The 18,234-nt window shown below is 38.9% G+C and overlaps 2 protein-coding genes across 2 annotated transcripts in view; one reads left to right on the forward strand and one right to left on the reverse strand.

Moving 5' to 3' along the window:
- LOC149218262 (uncharacterized) overlaps nt 1-18,234 on the forward strand; it is a 595,146-nt gene that overhangs the window by 387,747 nt on the left and 189,165 nt on the right. Inside the window, exon 9 of the mRNA XM_089386517.1 lies at nt 14,145-14,241. Coding sequence (XP_089242643.1) covers nt 14,145-14,241 — 97 coding nt within the window. The remainder of the gene's footprint in view (nt 1-14,144; nt 14,242-18,234) is intronic.
- Nucleotides 3,147-4,297, reverse strand: LOC149218263 (uncharacterized). The gene is made up of 2 exons (XM_089382373.1): nt 3,443-4,297; nt 3,147-3,326 (listed from the first exon to the last, which is right to left on the reverse strand). Exon 1 carries the CDS (start codon nt 4,245-4,247, stop codon nt 3,681-3,683), a length of 567 nt encoding a protein of 188 aa, XP_089238499.1. The 5' UTR covers nt 4,248-4,297; the 3' UTR covers nt 3,147-3,326; nt 3,443-3,680.

Here is an 18,234-nt window from a genome sequence, read left to right on the forward strand (position 1 = left end):
GTTGCTTGTCACGAGTGATTGCAGTTACAGGTATTTCAGGAACAACATGGCAAGCATGCATGAAGAAGATCGGGAAAAGAAGGCAGCCAAAGGAAGCCTTCAAAACAAATAACACATTGAAGTCTTGACGATCAAAGCGCCTTGAAAACTCCATAAGATAAAAGAGCCTTTGGAGGGTGAAGACATCAACAGTCGGAAGCTGCATTCAAAAAAGAGACATGAGCGTCAGCCATGTCACCCATTGAAGAAAATCCATGTCATCAGTCACTATGAGTCGTAGTCATCAAGGATAGTGACTTGTCATGTCTCACTACATGATGATGTGGAAGTTATGATGTAATGGTGTAATCATTGTAAAGACAAATAAGTGGAAGTCCAAGAGTCATGTATGGACAAAAGAGCCATGGAAGTCCAAATGACATATAATACCAAGAGTCATATGTAATTCCAAAAGTCATTTGGAAGTCCAAAGGTCATTAGGAATTGGAAAGTCAAAATGAAAATTTCTAAATCTAACACATCAGAAACCCCTACTGCAATATCTGGTTTACTATCCCCGACTTGTTCTTTACATTAACAAGTTATTTAATAACATAAACATCGAAGTAAACACAATTGCAACCTTCACAACTATACAGATCAACAACTAAAATAAACTGAGACAACACAAGGGACACCATTATTTTTGGACGATTGTCCCCGGAAAAACCCAATGCGAGAAAACCAGTGCAGCAGATGAGGGTTTTATTAATCTTCAACAACAATCATTTTTACAAGGAATGATGTTACAAAGAAACTGAAAGAAAACACCTGAGACTTTCCCTTTTTGACTTCTGACACTTTGGAGACCCTTCTCTCACTCCTGCATCACTTCTGCGTAACTCTGTGTGGCTCAGCGTGGCTTTGAGTGGCTCCGCGTCTCTCTGCTTCAGCTTGTGTGAGGGCTATGTCTCACCTCTAGACTGCGTCTCTCCCTGCGCTATCTCCCACTATCCCTGCGTCACCTCCTCCTCAGTCACGGACTGCTATTGATGCCCTCCTCTTCCTCCACCCTACAACTCTCCCTCTAAAACCGATCTCCTTCTCTTGAGATTTGATTTTCCTTGAGATACTGAGTATCTGCCGATGCCTCTCCAAATGATGCTCAAGTCTTCTCTTATACTTTTCCTGTTGATGAATCAACGGCCAAGATTAAGTCTCTAATCAACGGCTAAGGTTAAGACAGATTTGATCCTCGTCTCTTAGAAGTTTCTCACCCTTATCTTTATTAATACCCATTAATATTTTTATTTCCCTAAGTTTAGACCTAGGAACCTATTAAAAATATTAATTATTTTAATATCTCTTCATCCGGGTGGAATTTCCCCAAACGATTTTTGGGTCTTGGAGATCTTATGTGCCTTAGCTTCTCCACCTATTTTCATCGCTAGAGCACATCCAATGCTACCAAAAATCAACACTTACTCTTAGCGAGGAATGTGCTCTAGTAATGCTTCACCATAGAAACAACACACTGATCTTCTGCATCGATACCTGTATTGATGCTTGGCCTGCTGCCTCACATCCCTTGCACTGCTTCTTCCTGTATTGTTGCTCATGACACTGCCACTACCACTGCTACATCTGTACTGCAGCTCCCTCTCAAAACTCTGCCTCAAGCTGCCCATAGCACTACCATTGCTAACTGTTGCACGACAACTCAGTTACCGAGAAGTAAGTAACTAACTTCACCCAAACACTAACATCCTGGTCAGTCTGGAAGCCTCGAGATGCTGAAGCTACCTCTGCTGCTATCCTGTTCTCCCTCTGCTGCCACTGCACTACTGCAACCACTTCTGTGCATCTCGCATTGCTGCAACCTCCACTGCGCTGCTATAGACTTCTGCACTCAAGCAGTGCGTTGTCGCTCCATCACACCTTGCTCCATCTGACACCTGTAATCATGCTACTACCGTTAAGGGCTCCTGTAGCTTGATGTGATCCAAGAGTTTGGGATCGTTAAGGGCTCTCGTAGCCGGATGTGATCCAAGAGTTTGGGCACCTCAAAGATCCTCCCCTTGCATGTAGTCCTCTTGACTACAACTTGATGTCACCCCAACTCTTCTCTAGAGGTGCATGAGCACTCATGGCACAATCGTCATCAGTGTCGACATCCTTCTCCACATTTGTTGGAGCTGCCTTTGAGTTGGAAGCTTCTTCCTTGCCTTTCTTCCTGGGGCACTGATATGCATAATGTCCCAGCTCCCCAGAGTTGAAGCACTTGACCTTGGAGATGTCCTTCTTTTTCCTCTTCCCTTGTTGTCTCGCAGATGCTAGAGCCGCATCCTCCTCCTTCTCTTTCTTGACTCGAACTCCCTTACCGCTACTCCCCGCCTTGGTCAACCTCCTAATCTCTTCCTGTTGAAGAGCTGCCCACATTTCTTCCCAACTAGGGAGAGTCGCTCTGCCCAAAATACTTTGGACCAATGTTGTTAAAATCGCGATCGGGATTTATTCGGCGCCGGGAAAAAAGCGGAAAAAATCGTAAAAATCGGGAAAAAAACGGAAAAAAGCGGAAAAAACCGGGAAAAAATCTTTTGGCACAACAATATTCATTTTTTTTCATTTTTTTTCAATTTTTTTAATATTTAAACCATCTACAACATAAAATAAATACATTGACACATAAATATGATAAAAAAACTAATATATAAGATGTTTAATATCATTTCTAGCGCTAAAATCACACATAACATTGAATCATGTCCTGAATAGTAAGTCCTGAGTCCCAACTCAGCCTCAAAATATCAACAAAAAATATGATAATGTATCTCATCATGTCATAATGTCATATACAATAAAATGAAAGTCTAAGACTCTAATCCTATTGATTTCCTCTGCCCCTCTTGCGAGAAAATGTCACTGCTTTCTCTTTCCCCCTAGATGAAGATGCTGGTGCCTGTGGTGGTGGAAATGGCAGTGGAGTCTGACGTGCTCTAGAAGCTGAAGGAGTAGCTGTAGAAGTAGCAGCTACTGTAGGTAGACGGAGACCACGTCCTCTACTGGTGGTAGTGGTAGCCCGGGTAGGCGGTGTCACCTCCTGCTCCTGCTCCTGCTCCTGCTCCTGCTCCTCCTCCTCCTCCCCCTCCTCCTCCCCCTCATCCTGCACTAACCAATCCTCAGTGGGATCCATGAGAGGCCTCTCGGTCTCAACCCTCCATTCAGCAGTGGTGTCAATCCCATCCAATGAGATGGCATCCATATCAGGTGTCTTCTCTAGTTGCCTCACCCACAATCGAAGATTGTAGTAGACATAGACCATGTCATTAAGTCTACGGGACTCCAACCTGTACAAAGTTCATGAAATAATAATTAATAATTAATATTATAAAAAAAAATACTGTTTAATGAATTCAAAAATTTATTTGGAAATTTGCAATATTTTAAATGTTTAAGTGTTAACCTATTGCGCTTCTTGTTGTGTATTTTTTCAAATACACTCCAATTGCGCTCACATCCCGAGGAGCTGCATGTTTGGCTGAGGATGCGTACGGCAAGCTTTTGCAAAAGGGGTACTCTGACACCATACATCTTCCACCATGCGTCTACAACAAAATTACAAATAAAATTTTAAATAAACATAAGAAAAAAATGGAATTTGAAGAGACAATGAAATTTGAAACAAAGTTACAAAGTACAAACTAAAAAATACCTGGCATTTTAATCGTCCTATCAATGACAGCCATCTCAAAGCCAAATGTGCCACCTGACATCTTATATGTCTCAATTTGTCTAGAGATCTCTATACGTTGTTCTGGAGATCTCACCATCTTCTGGACACAGGTTAATAATCCTTCCACGACCTCAGTATCAAAATCAAACCCACATGCATAAGAAAATGCAGGGTTCAGGAAAAGCCCAACAGCATGAATGGGACGATGGAGTGTGTTGTTCCATCGCTCATCAATGACGTTCCATAGAAGGAGTTGTCTCTGGAACCCATCATCTCCCTTGTCATCATAGTAGGACCGAATGGCTTCTTTGGCCCTGTCCATGGCTTCATACAAATAGCCCATTGCGGGCTTCTCACCATCTACCAACCGAAGAACCTTTACCAAAGGTTCAGTGACAGCGCACACCTCCTGCACTCCCGCCCAGAAGTCTTCTTGGTATGAAACAAGTCTGCACACGGCCTCTCCTTCTGGTTTGCGGCTCATTGGCGAAGAACGCCACTCCTCTGAAAGAAACATTCTCTTCAAATCCCACATAGATTTCAAGAGGGATTGAAGAGATATGAAACTCGTCGCAAACCGTGTAATGGCGGGGCGCACCAACTTTTTGTTGTTGGTGCATTGTCTCATCAAGCTAAGCACAGATGTGTGATTGTAAATAAATTTTGTGATGCTTTTTGATGAGTCAACAGTCTCTTTGACAAAGGGAATTTTCCCTATGTCCTCTAACATCAAATCAATACAATGGGCAGCGCAAGGTGTCCAAAATAAAGTAGGATGCCTGTCCATAAGCATTCTACCAGCAGCAACATAATTTGCAGCATTGTCCGTTATGACTTGGACAACATTTTCTGCACCCACCTCCAAAATAAACACATCCAGCAAATCACATAAAGTTCTTGCATCTTTGATTTGATCAGTTGCATCAATAGATTTGATAAACATAGTCCCCTTGGGACAACTAACCAAGAAGTTTATAAGGGTTCTCCCCTTTTGGTCAGTCCAACCATCTGACATAACAGTGCATCCTGTTTGTGCCCATGATGCCCTAAAATCCTTCAATCTTTGGGTGCAGTCACGCTTTTCATCTTGAAGAAGCCGGCCTCTGAAATCATGAAGAGAAGGGATTTTGTACCCCGGGCCAACACTGGCAATAGCATCAACAGTAGGTTGGAAAAATGGATTATTCCTTACAATGCTGAAAGGAATATCACTCCAGAGGAGAAATTTTGTCATCAACTTGTCAGCTTGTTGTTTTTCATTTCTTTTTAGCATTGAACCGATAGTTGGTTGTGCACCAGGTGTGGTTCGAGGAACAAAAAATGATGATGCAGCTACCGGATTGACTGACGCTGCAGTAGAACCAGTGCCACTTGGCCCACTTCCTTCAGCTGACCTTTTTAGTTGCCTCAAAAGTTCTTCTTTGGCCTCTTTAGTGTGCTCTAATTCTCCCAATGATTTCATGGCTTTTCGGATAATTTCAGCATTTGTATTTTTACAGGGCTCCACATTACGTCCAGGGATTTGTGCAAGGTGGAACTTCAACCTGTACACCCCCCCGAATATCTCCTTTCCACACAACTTGCAATACAAGTTTTGTCTATCATTCGGAGTTTTAGGTTCACCATATTCCCAGAAAGGATCCAATTTCCTTGGCATGTTTGTTTTTGAATTTTGAATTTGCAAACCTATGGAAAAATAAGGATTAGGAAATAGGAATTTAGGATTACATAATACAAATTACAATTTAGCATTTACAAAATTACAAGTTAATTATTTCCAAAATCCCAATTTCCAAACCCAAGTTACCCAACCAAATGCCAAAAAACAATGAAAATTAAAAAAAAATAAACAATGTTTAAAAAAAATGAGAAAATAAAAATAAAAAATTGGTTCTCATAGTCATAACAAATAACCCATCCCAATTCAATGAAAAATTTCAAAAAATTCTTTAAAAACAATGAAAAACAAATTTTTTATAGAAGCAAAACAAAAAAAAATTAATCTACATACCTTTTTTACGGACAAATTGGTGATCTTGGCTTGGATTCCTCCTAAAAACGCTTGGATTCGCTCCCAAATTTGACGGAAACCCTTCAGCTGCTCTCCCTCACCTCTTCTCCTCCTCCTCCGCGCGGACAGCCAAATGAATAAAAAAAAAATCGATTTTTGCATATAAAAGCCCGCTGCCCGCGCCAGTAGGGATTTTTTCACAAAAAATCCCGATTTTTTCGAAAAAATCCCGATTTTTTGAAAAATCCCGATTTTTTCGAAAAAATCGGGTATAAAAAAAATTGGCGATTTTTATGGATAAAAATCGCGATTTGATCGGGTTATGGTTAAAATCGCGATTTTTTGAAAAAATCGCGATTTTATCGGGATTTTAACAACACTGCTTTGGACAAACATCTCCCAGTCCTCGGAGACTGCATTCAGAGCAGTCCTGACCAGAAACTATGGATTCGGTGTAGACCCCACGGATGTAAGATGGTCACGAATTCCTTGCAATCCGAGGAGGAAGTGATCTATCTCCTCTCCTTTCTGCATCTGATATGACCTCAGCCAATTTTCCAATAACATCTTCCGCTCTGTTGTCGCACAGAATGTCTAGGCATCGTGACAATGACTTAGATCGGAGGCTGTCACATTGATCTCCAATCACTCCGTTTGAGTTGTCTCCCAATAGCAGACTAAGGGGGGTAGACCCTATGGAAATGGAAAAATGAAAGATTAGTTGGGAACCAACCAACCTGGGAGACACAGCTAAGCAACCAATACTTGTTTTAGATTGAGCAAGATTTTAAGGATTCAAAATGATTCGAAGAAAGTGATACCAATGCCTTGTGGAGTCAACTATCTTGCGAAGAAAATAAGGTTCAAGTAAAGGATGGGAAACTGTTGGTGAAAATACTCGACTGTCTCATATACAAATGAAAAACTTAAAACTATGGGAAATGCAGAGACTTGGTTAATTTTAGTTAAATGAGGGCCTAGAATTATTTCTAAAATATGCCTTAAATGTTACTTAACTTAAGGCTCAGAAAGATGGTGATCTAAATGTTAAAGAAGGTACTTATACCAACACTGCCAAATGTAAATTCTGCACAAGTAATTACTGAAATGCACAATGGACTGAAATGTAAAATGTTTGAATAAAACATTTTTAAATTCAAAAATTCATTTGTATGAAATACTCAATCAAGATCATTAAATGCATAAGTAAAACTAGATTAGTTCTACTTGCATAAGCATGTAAAAAAACAAATGAACTTCAGAAATTAAACTAAATGTTTTAAACTCAGATCACATTAATGAAATATGAGTCTAGTAATCTTCTCTTACATCAAATGTTAAAACCAGCAATATATTCTAAAACAACAGTCTTGTAACCATGCAATATTCAAATATTTCTATTTATAACAACAAAAAATTTTAAATAACAAACTGATAACTACAATTCAGAAAATTTATGAGTTTAATTCTTTCTGATCTATTGATGTATTTGAACTAAAAAACACAAAAATAAACCATTGAACAACAGTAAACCAATTTTCAGAAATTTGTTTGCGAAAGTTACTGAAACTAACTTCTATTTCAACAATTATATAACAGTAAAAATGTAAATTAAATCTGCTGCTAAATTCAGAAAATTTCCGAGTTTAATTATTTCTGATCTGTTGACGTGTTTGATCTAAAAACTCAGAAAATTACTAAAAACCAGTGAAATAATATTCAGAAAATAGCATGCAAAAGTTTATGAAAGTAATTATATTTCTGAAATGTAATGCAGTGAAAAATGCAAATTAATTTGCTGTTAAATTTTAGATAACTAAAATTTTATGCCAATATTAATCTTTCTTTCAATTAAATCAATGAAAGAGGTAAGGGTTTAGAGGATGTGCACCAATCAACCCCTGGGGGCTTGAAGACACTTGAAGATGGGCTGCCCAAGTCACTGAAAATTCTCCAATGCAAATGCCAAACTCATAATTTTTTTGCTAAAATTTGTTAAATTTTTTTTGGAAAATTTTTAGGAAAAATTAGTGAGAGAATTTTGGTGAAAGAGGGGAGGCCGTAAGGCTAAAAGGGAGGCCGAGAAAGAGGCTGTAGATGGCTAGCATAGGGCCTCAAGGTCCTAAAAAAAAGCTTCCCACGATCTTCTTGAAATTTATCTTCAACCTGCAAACAAAATGGAGATGCCCTCCGAGGCTTAGATCTCTCTCTGGAATCCACCAAAACCACCTGCAATTTTCAGATTTTTTCCTGCACAAATAAAAGACAGAAAACCCTAAAGCATGTATATACAAAAATATGAAATACCCAGAACCCCAATGAATTAGAAATTTTCTATTTACAAATTTACAATACTATTCTACAGATCTAGCAAATCTGCATATCAAAGCTCACTATTAGCTAGATTTAAACAAATTTTTCACAATATTTAGAAATAAATTTGAAATTTTAAAGAGGCACAAGCCCAAGAAAAACCTTGCAAATAAAAAATTCTATAAAATGACTTCATAAATTAAAAAGATAGTGGACTCTTTTAGATTCTGTAAACTGAGAATCAGTTGGTCCAGCTGAGGACTTCCCCAAACACCCAAATTATGAATCATAACTTCTGCACACTTAAATTTGTTTGTTAGATTAAAAGAGATTTAAAAAATGATCATAAAATTATCAAGAAATAGAGATACCTACTACTTCTATCAAATTAAAATGATATTCTAAAAAACTCAGAAATCTGTGCAAGATACTCGTACACAGATCAATCCTCAAAGGCTATTAACCAGCAAATGTAAATAAAAGCAGCAAAGTATTAAGAACAATATTACCACATAAATCTGAAAGAGGAACACTGCGATCTAAAACCTCAAAGTCTTTGCGTTTTATTAACCAGAAGAAAGTTACAAGAGCTTTCTTAGAGCAAGTACACGATTTAAAAATTAGATGCAAATAATGGAGACAGGCCTCTCATTTATAGAAAAATTCTCCAACAGTTAGTTGGCTTGATCCCCGTTAAAGAAATCTCAACCATTGATGAAGATCAAATGATCTTTTAATCATCACCGTTGAAATAAAGTTACTTTTTGAGGAATTTTGAATTTCACTTTTAATTTTCTTTTAATTAACTCAAAAATGATTATTTTGAGTTAATTGCTGCAAAAAGTTGACTTTGACTTAACTACTATGGCCCAAGGGTTCAAAATATCTTGAAATTTTCAATATTCCCTTGGCCGGGGACCTCAAAAAATCAAAAACTTTAAAACCCACGAATTTTAAATGTTGGAGAATTTAATTTTTCCAAGGACCTAAATTAATTAAATTTTTGGCTTTAGCATTTTAATTTATTGTAGCCAGAAATTTTAATTAATTGACTCGTGAGGGGATTATTAATTTTTCCAACCCTCTAATATTTAGCCATGGTGTTTAACTATGAGGGACCATGCACTAAATATTTTTTTACATGAAATATTACATTTCTAACCCATGAAGGGGGAATACCCGTTCGTTATAGACCCTCAATAATTACCCATTTTTGCGACACAAAATATGATCTAGTAGACTAAGTGACTTGTAATAAAATAATCTAACCAAATAGTTAGAATTATTCCCAAATCACTTTTACAGAGACTCCATAAATAACATTAGGATTCATTTAATATCTTGACGACAAAATCCATCCTAGCTTTGGCGTGAGACTGGAGGGAAAAACTCTGCCGATCATCCGTGTTTAGAAACACACATGAATCGGTGAGACTAAAAACCTCCTAGGATAGAAATCATCATCATAAAAATAAATGTACCTAGGTTGTTACATACATTTGTCTTATTAGGATCGTTTACATTACAAAATGGAGAATGGGTTTACAAAACTCCAGTGTACATATCGCTGATAATAATGAATCTGTGGATCATCTGAGTGCTCGGACATGATGGAAATCCATGCACGAAAAGATGTACAACTATGGGGTAGTTGAAATGGAGTGGTCAAAACGTTGGACAGAAGAGCCCTGGTATAAGGTGGTCAGCGCCTCCCACATCTCCATTGCTGTGTTATTCTTAGCACTATGTGGTATGACATGATCTTTGACCCCGTTTAAGATCATGCATTTCACCTTCGCCTTGGCCTCCTCATACTTCTCATTAGCATTCGGGTCAACTGGGATAGCTATGGTTTTCAAGGCATAGTCCTTAATACAATGTTTATACAGGATTGCCAGGATCCTGGCCTTCGAGATGACAAAAATGGAAGCCATGTCCAATCTGCCTTGATCCCTCAATCCATTCACTGCCACCTCTGCTCCTCTTCTAGACTCCCTCTGAGTCTCGACTTCCTTCCTGGAAATCGGACAACTGTCGAATCACTCCTCCAATCCCCCTTTGCCGTTGCAACTCGGATCTGGATTTCTTGGCTAGAAATCTGTCAAGGTAGTGCTTCCCTCTACCATGGTTCCATCTCCTTAGACACTGTTTTGCACAGACATAAACAACGTCCCACCAGCTCCTCAAATCACAATCTGCACAGCTCCCTTAGCCTCGGCAACTAAAGAATCTGAGCCATTCTGGTTCTGCACAATCACAGTGAGAGCTGGATTAGCTCCTCCTAGCATCAACGTCAATCCTTCTTGACTGAGAAAGATGACCGGGCACTGCGTAGGCTTGATCTGACCCTCCTCTACTTCTGCGTTGGCTCTCCTCCAGGATCAGAATGCTGACATAGGCTTTGCGTGAGCCTTTGCGTCACCCTCTTAGCACCGAGTCACTCCTCCTCTTGCCTCTTCAACTCTAGAACAACGCTGTCTCTCAAGACAACTGCTTTACTGCTACAAATCCTTAGATTTCTCCTGCTAGTGTCTTCAGTCCTCCTTGATCTGCAATCGCTCCGATAACATGTGAAAATTTCTGAATCTAACACATCAAAAACCCCTACTGCAATATCTAGTTTACTATCTCCTACTTGTTCTTTACATTAACAAGTTATTTAATAACATAAACATCGATGTAAACACAATTGCAGCCTTCACAAATATACAGATCAACCACTGAAATAAACTGAGACAACACAAGGGACACCGTTATTTTTGGACAATTTTCCCCGTGAGACTTTCCCTTTCTGACTGTCTGACACTTTGGAGACCCTTCTCTCACTCTTGCGTCACCTCCGCGTCACTCTGCGTGGCTCAGCGTGGCTCTACGTCCCTCTACATCAGCCTGCATGAGGGCTACGTCTCACCTCTGGAATGCGTCTCTCCCTCCGATGTCTCTCACTGTCCCTACGTCACCTCCTCAGTCACAGAATGTTGTTGATGCCCTCCTCTTCCTCCACCCTGCAACTCTCCCTCTGAAATTGATCTCCTTCTCTTGAGAATCGATTTTCCTTGAGATATTGAGTATTTGTCGATGTCTCTCCAAATGATCTTCAAGTCTTCTCTTATACTTTTCCTGTTGATGAATCAACGGTCGAGATTAAGTCTCTAATCAACGGCTAAGATTAAGACAGATGTGATCCTCATCTCTTAGAAGTTTCTCACCCTTATCTTTATTAATACCCATTAATATTTTTATTTCCCTAAGTTTAGACTTAGGAACCTATTAAAACTATTAATTATTTTAATATCTCTTCATCTCGGTGGAATTTCCCCAAACGATTTCTGGGTCTTGGAGATCTTATGTGCCTTAGCCTCTCCACCAATTTTCATGGCTAGAGAACATCTGATGCTACCAAAAATAAATAGTCAAGATTCATGAGGATCTGAAAGCAAGTAGTGGCCCTAACGCTTCACTGTTGGAGCTAGTGATTTTCATTGTACTTACGTATCTTGGAACTTTTGCTTAATACTTGAAGCCTTTGGGCCAGCACATTTTCATACATGGATTGTGGATGTTTCAAGACTACTCTTTGAATATTTATGATTCATGTTCGCTCTCACATGTACTAAAATAATTGACTTTTTTGATGACTTTGGTGCTTAACTTATTGGGAATGTGTTGTAATGATTGTAATGATTGTCGCATCTATGTGAACTATTTCGCTTGATGTTAGACATGTCTTTCTCATTCGTGTGTGTCTCCATTAAGGTAGTACTATTACTTCTCTTTTAGAGGTTCACTTTATTTCCCCTCTGCAGTGAAATAACCTTGATACATCTGCAATCAAACATTCACAAGGCATACTCCTTTGCTCATTCAAAATCACATGTGCGTTTCTCTCTCATGCTAACTGCTAAATCCAAGGCATGTCTTTAAGTAAATGATAGTTGGGCCGTATTCTGGATGGGACTCCTACACCGAATGGTGTGAGGTCTAATTGGGACCTCATATCGAAGAGATCCCCTATATGTTGGTAGTATCCAACACTATCAATAGTACATTATCTACCTAATATTTTCCAACATGCGAAGGGTAGAGTTCTCAAGCAGTACAATATTTTTATTTCTTCCTATTTTCCGTTTACCTCAAGTTTTATTTTTGGTTTAATTGCCTTGGTTCTAAAACCTCATTTACCACCTTATGTGAATTAGTAGGATTTTTATATCTTGATTATATTTAGTAATTTCTTTTTGATGCCAAGGGTGCCAAGTCGGTCGTGCCCTTCAAGAACTTCCCTTTGAGGTTTCAAGGGTGCCACACCTAATAGTTTCTTCTTGATGCCAAGGGTATCAAGCCAGTCGTGCCCTTCAATAACTTCCCTTGAAGTTCCAAGCGTGCCACGCCGCTTGCCCTTAAAGCATCCAGTGACTATGAGGGGAAGATTTCGGTGTAACGACAGAGACCATTATCATCTCTCGTGTTGCCCTCTATAGTGAGACTAATGGTGTTTTAGATCGAGGAATCTGCCTCGATGCACACACCTAAGTAAAATCCTCGTGAGCGGCCCAATCTGGGGTCTACCCCCATGACATCGTGATTTTCAAGGCAAAGGTATCCCAACCCTTCCAGTCCAAGTCATTGTGGGAGTTCTAGTGGGTGAAATCAGGGACGTTGTCCCACCCCTCCCATGAAGTTCCATCTATCTGTACAACCCCATCACTCATGTGTGAGTCATTCGGCCAAGCAACTACCTATGCCTATAGCCACTAACATGTCATTAAAATTTATAGCAAAATTGAAATTGAGCCTTAAAATTTGAAAGACAAAATATTCAATTCCATCAAACCACATTTCGTCGACTCATCACATGCGAGTGCATCTGGTGTTCTCCTACCATACTCGATAATCATCAGTAACAATGTTTCATGGTGTTAGTTATTGACATAATAGCATAGACTAAATCATCAACATGACATAGGCATCCACATTGTTGTTCACAGTGAACTAGAACTAATGTAAGTAGCCAACATAATGAACGCATCCATCACAACTATCATCATCATAACATCAGTAGAAAACATACATATCCATCAAAGCTATCATCATCATAACACTGACTAGGAAATAAACACATCCATCACAACTATTATCATCATAACATCGACTAGGAAACAAACACATCCATCACAACTATCATCGTCATAACATCAACTAGGAAACAAACACACCCATCACAACTATTGTCATCATAACATCAACTAGATAACAACATAACCATCACATCCACTAATAGTAGAGTCAAGTGTCTGGATCCTCAACCTGAGGTCCTCAAAGAATAATGTGTGAGCCTTAAGGCTAAATCAATGCTAATGTCATATCAAGGTCAGTCAACTAGAGCGGGGCACTACAATGCACAGCAAGCACACTCCTTGTGGATGCCAACACTTGCCAAACAGTCTCGTTTATTTAACTCCTCATGTAATGCACCCCATGCATAGGTGCTGAAATCATTATTTAAGTGCAGATAGCTGATTGATGACTAAGGAAATGACAGAAATTGATGGTTAATGGAAAACATATCAGAGCAATAGGCAAAAACTAACATTCAAGACATGTAATATTTATTATTTAACCTCTACGATTTTGTATGTACCATCAATGCTTGCTGACTAGTATCCAAAATACATGCCTCTTTATTCATTTTTATACAATGAAGTTGAAAAACATCTTATGGTTAAATTTCAAAGAACAATTTTTTTTACTTTGTTGCATTCAATATGGGATACGTATATATAATCATTAGTATGCATTTATGTTTGGTGTGATATTCAGCATGTGAATAAGCATTTGAACACCCCATGGTATGTTTCACATTGTAATATCAAATCTGCTTTCTGGGCCGAAGATGTGAAAAAGTATTTATGCATCGTATGTGACATCATAGTTTTGCATGCTATACTAGTGACAATCCATGTAGGGATTCCCGACTATCTTAATTTATCCAGCTCTTTAAATTTTTTACTATCACTAAAGTACACGTTAAAGGGAGCTGAATTAGTTAAAATTTAACTGTTGAGTAATTGTTTGTAAGCATGGTAACAAATTCCAATTGTTATGCAGCTCAGCGTTTATGCTTGATGTGATTGCATTCGGTGCACTTATTGTGTTTATAACAAGAGTGGTTCTTGGCTACAAGCAAACGTGGGATCGATATGAAGTAAGGCACAATTTTTTTTCTTGTTTATACTAATGTGTCATATAAATAAAGATATCCTAATAATGGAGTACTGAATTTTCTAAGGGATTAGAAATCATAAAATAAATCTATTTCCTTCATTTTCCAAAGACTTATATTGGATATGCTTTATATATAGAAAGAAAATAACTTGCCCTTAAGCTAATAATAACATTAAAAAATTGGCATTCCCACATAAATAAGAAAGAATATAAATATATAGGAATGTACTAGATGTTAAATGATGCATCACACATCAAATATCAGTAGCTGTCAATTCAAATTAAATAGACAAAACAAAATAACATCAAATATATACCATAAATGTATTTGATCTACAATATACTATCAATTCCCTTTTCTCTATTTATGGGAAAAGGTAATAGGTCCTCTAATGGTGGAAGGTCTGGTGTGTTGATTTTTATAGTGCAATTAAAACAAGCACAATTTTTCTGCCAGATAATTACTTCCAATGATACAATCACTTCTTTAGTACATTTCAGATCATAATGCAATTACACTTCAGAAAATTTCAACCATAAATGCAGTAGGGCAGTAGAGATCACAGTAAAATAAAAATGCACAAGAGACATAAAATTTACCGTGAGAAAACCCCAAATCAGGGGAAAAAACCAACAACCTTTTCTTCAGAGAAATTGTCCAATTGAATCAATTTGTACATCTGAATTTCAGTCAAAATATCGTTCCATTCACCAAACCAAATTCCATGTCAAGCCAGCCAAAGGAGAGAGAAAAAGTCAATTTATGCTCACAAGTCAAATATGGTCAAAGAGGCCGAAGTTTGGCCTGCCGCTGCTCCTAGTCAACTGAGGTCAAAGGGGCCAAATTTTGGCCTTGCTGCTCCACAGAAGATTTGGTCAAATAGTATTGTTTGACTTGCGGTCAAAGAGAGTCAATACAGAAAGTCAACGCCAATAAAATCAGCCTACAAATTTGGTCAACCTCTTCTCAAAGATGCTAGAAAATTCTCTTTAGAGGACAGTCAAAGATTCTGTCAACATAGCCCAGAAATAATCAAAATCAACACTGAGCAAAGCTCGCCGGTCAAACTTCACATTTCTGTTAGTTTTGTAGCATTGGATGGTGTTCTAGACTTGATAGTTGTCAGAGAGGCTAAGAAACACTAAGACTCCATAACCCAGAAAAGATTTCAGGAAAATCCACCTATAAATGCCTTAATTAAGTTAATTAATTAGTAATTAAATTTTTCCTAAGTCTAACTTAGGGAAAATTATTAATTAACAAGAATTAATTGAGGAAGGTGAGATTTCTCTAGAAATTCACACAGATCGACTAGGAAATAATCTCAGCCATTGATTAAGTTTTAATCTTGGCCATTGAAGTCCCACAGTGAGATTATAAGAAGAAGTTGATGGTTAGATGGAGGAGCACACTTGAGATTGATTTCCTTGGGCAATTTGATTTTTCCAGAGAGGAGCAGAATTTTGCCGGAATAGTTCGAGCCAAAGAAGGGAAGCAGAGACGAAGAGTGACAAAGACAGTGAGTCTGGAGGAAGTCTTCCAGTTCTGGAGAGTAGCTTGCAGAGGGGCAGAAGTATCTATAGAGAGGCTGATGCAAAAGCTGCACAATAACCTCTAGAGTCTAGAGGGCAACTCGATTTTGCTAGAGAGAAGCTCATTTTCAGTTCCAGAGGCCAGAAAGTGTTTCTAGAGTGCCAGAGAGACAGTTTCTCAGCGAGCAGCAGACAAGACAACTAGAGTAGCAACTGTTCTAGGCATTATGTTTGGCAGTCTGTGCTAGGGTGACACAGGGTCTGCGCAGGCTAGTTTGGACGACTCACTTGGAGCTAGCAGTTAGAGCCCAGATTGCTTGTGGAGTGGGGAAAATTCGTCATAATATTTTTTCCAGTATTTTTCTCTATAAGATTGTCAAATTTCGGCATCTAATTGCACTCATACTTTTCTCACTACTGCTTAATAATAAAAACCCTCAATTGTGGCAACGATTTTCCCAAGTTGGGTTTTTCAGGGGACTTTTGTCCAAAAATAAAGGTGTTATATTTTTGTGTGTGAGTGCCTGTATTTTCTTAGTTCCAGTTTATCTTCCACACTATTTATTTTTGTGAAGATTGCAGTGTGATTAATTTGTTGTTGCCGTAGCAATAAACTACATAATTAATTTATCAGTTAGAAGAATTAATTCTAGTTGCCGCGGCCCGCAATACAATTTCAGTAGTGAAATTTTCACAATTTCTTCCTCTTCGCACATGTGAACAGAATATCATATTTTCTTGAGATAAGTCGAGTTGATTATGCCAAATGCGGAGGTCTCTTTGTTAAGTTATGTGTCCAATCAAGTGGGTTTTTGACCAAGGGTCAAACCCCTTCATGAGGTGGGGCCAACCTATCAAACTAGGGGCTGACTTGAGCAACAAGAATAATAATTATTTTTCCTTTGACTTGTAGACTTCAAATACTGACCACAGCTACATATTTTCAACACTCCCTCTTAGCTAGGGAGGTATTTCTCCTTGACTTCCACAGATGTACATACGATGAATAAAATTTCTCCATTCCAAGAAAAGGTTGAAAGATTGAAAGCATCAACATCCAATAGAGGAACTAGTCACCCACTAGTCCTAGGGTCACCAACTTAACAAGTCGTCACTTGGAGACATGTTTGGAACCCCACTTAACCCATGGTGAACCCGGGGCCCATTTACCATTTCCACATGTCATGAATGGTAAATACCTACCTGATGCTATGAAGCACAAGCTCAACGCACTAGCCAAACCCCATGGCAATATGGTCAAAAATCCATGACCGACGGAACAATCTAGGCCTTGATGCTAACAGAGCCAATCTCCCTAGCCAAACTGCATGGCTTCTAGGTCAAACCCCATGACGAAGGGAGCAATCCAAGCTTTGATGCTTACTAAGCCAATCTCTCCAGCCAAACTCCATGGCTTCTAGGTCAAACCCCATGACGAAGGGAGCAATCCAAGCTTTGATGCTTACTAAGCCAATCTCTCCAGCCAAACTCCATGGCTTCCAAATTCGAGGTCAAACCCCATGACCAAGGGAGCAATCTGGGCTTAGACTCTTATCAATCTCCCCAACCATAAACCATGGTTTCTTCGTCAAACCCCATGACCTAAGTGTTGAGTTTCTAGTGCAATCAAGACTAGTACAATCTTTCAAACTGATAACTAGTTCCAATGATACAATTTCTTTAGAGCATTCCAATAATTAATCAATTACACATGAAAAATTTCAACCATTAACTTTTTCAATAGATAAGATAAGATAAGATAATTTTATTAATGTCCAACAAATGACCATAAGAGGTCAACAGGACTATCGGTTACAATGATTACCTCATGCCAAGCCGATGGACCAAACGGTCCCCTTTAACATTTCTTTTAAAAAGCAGAAAATACATCTACAATCTAAGTAAATGTAAATATAGAAGCTAGAAGCTCTCGGCCTCGAAACAAAGCACTACGATGGAGCAGAGAAGGAGAAGAAGAAGAAGGAGAAGAAAAGGCAGGGGTCCCTTGTCCAGATCCTACTCCTAACATCCGAGGTCGAGAGAAGAAAACTGAGAGAAGCATGTTAAAATCTGCTGTCTTGTGGGCATACTGGGCTGTCGCTGCTGTCGCCTGGAGGTTCTAGGGCGCCTTCCAGGCGTGGATCCAATCCTGGAGCGCTAGTGCAGTCTGGTGGGTCGGCCCCCCCGGGACCGCATTGATCTGGTTTCAGTGTCTGTGGGTCGGTCAATGGTTCTTTTGGTGCCCCGCACTGATGGTAGCACCCTAAAGAAGTTTGTGATCTTCTGCGTGGTGTCCGATCTGGTGGGGGGTTGAAGAAAACGGGCCCGAAATCGGAAGGCCTCCTGGAGATAAAGTGAAAGGCATCTTAGATCAACATATTTGAGGATGCTGGTCAAAGTCTGAGAAGACCTGAAGAGACAATGGAAACGACCTCGAATC

The sequence above is a fragment of the Pinus tabuliformis genome, chromosome Q (genome assembly GCF_031772625.1).
Source record: "Pinus tabuliformis cultivar Carrire ecotype Pingquan chromosome Q, CPIR1, whole genome shotgun sequence".
Lineage (NCBI taxonomy): Eukaryota > Viridiplantae > Streptophyta > Pinopsida > Pinales > Pinaceae > Pinus > Pinus tabuliformis.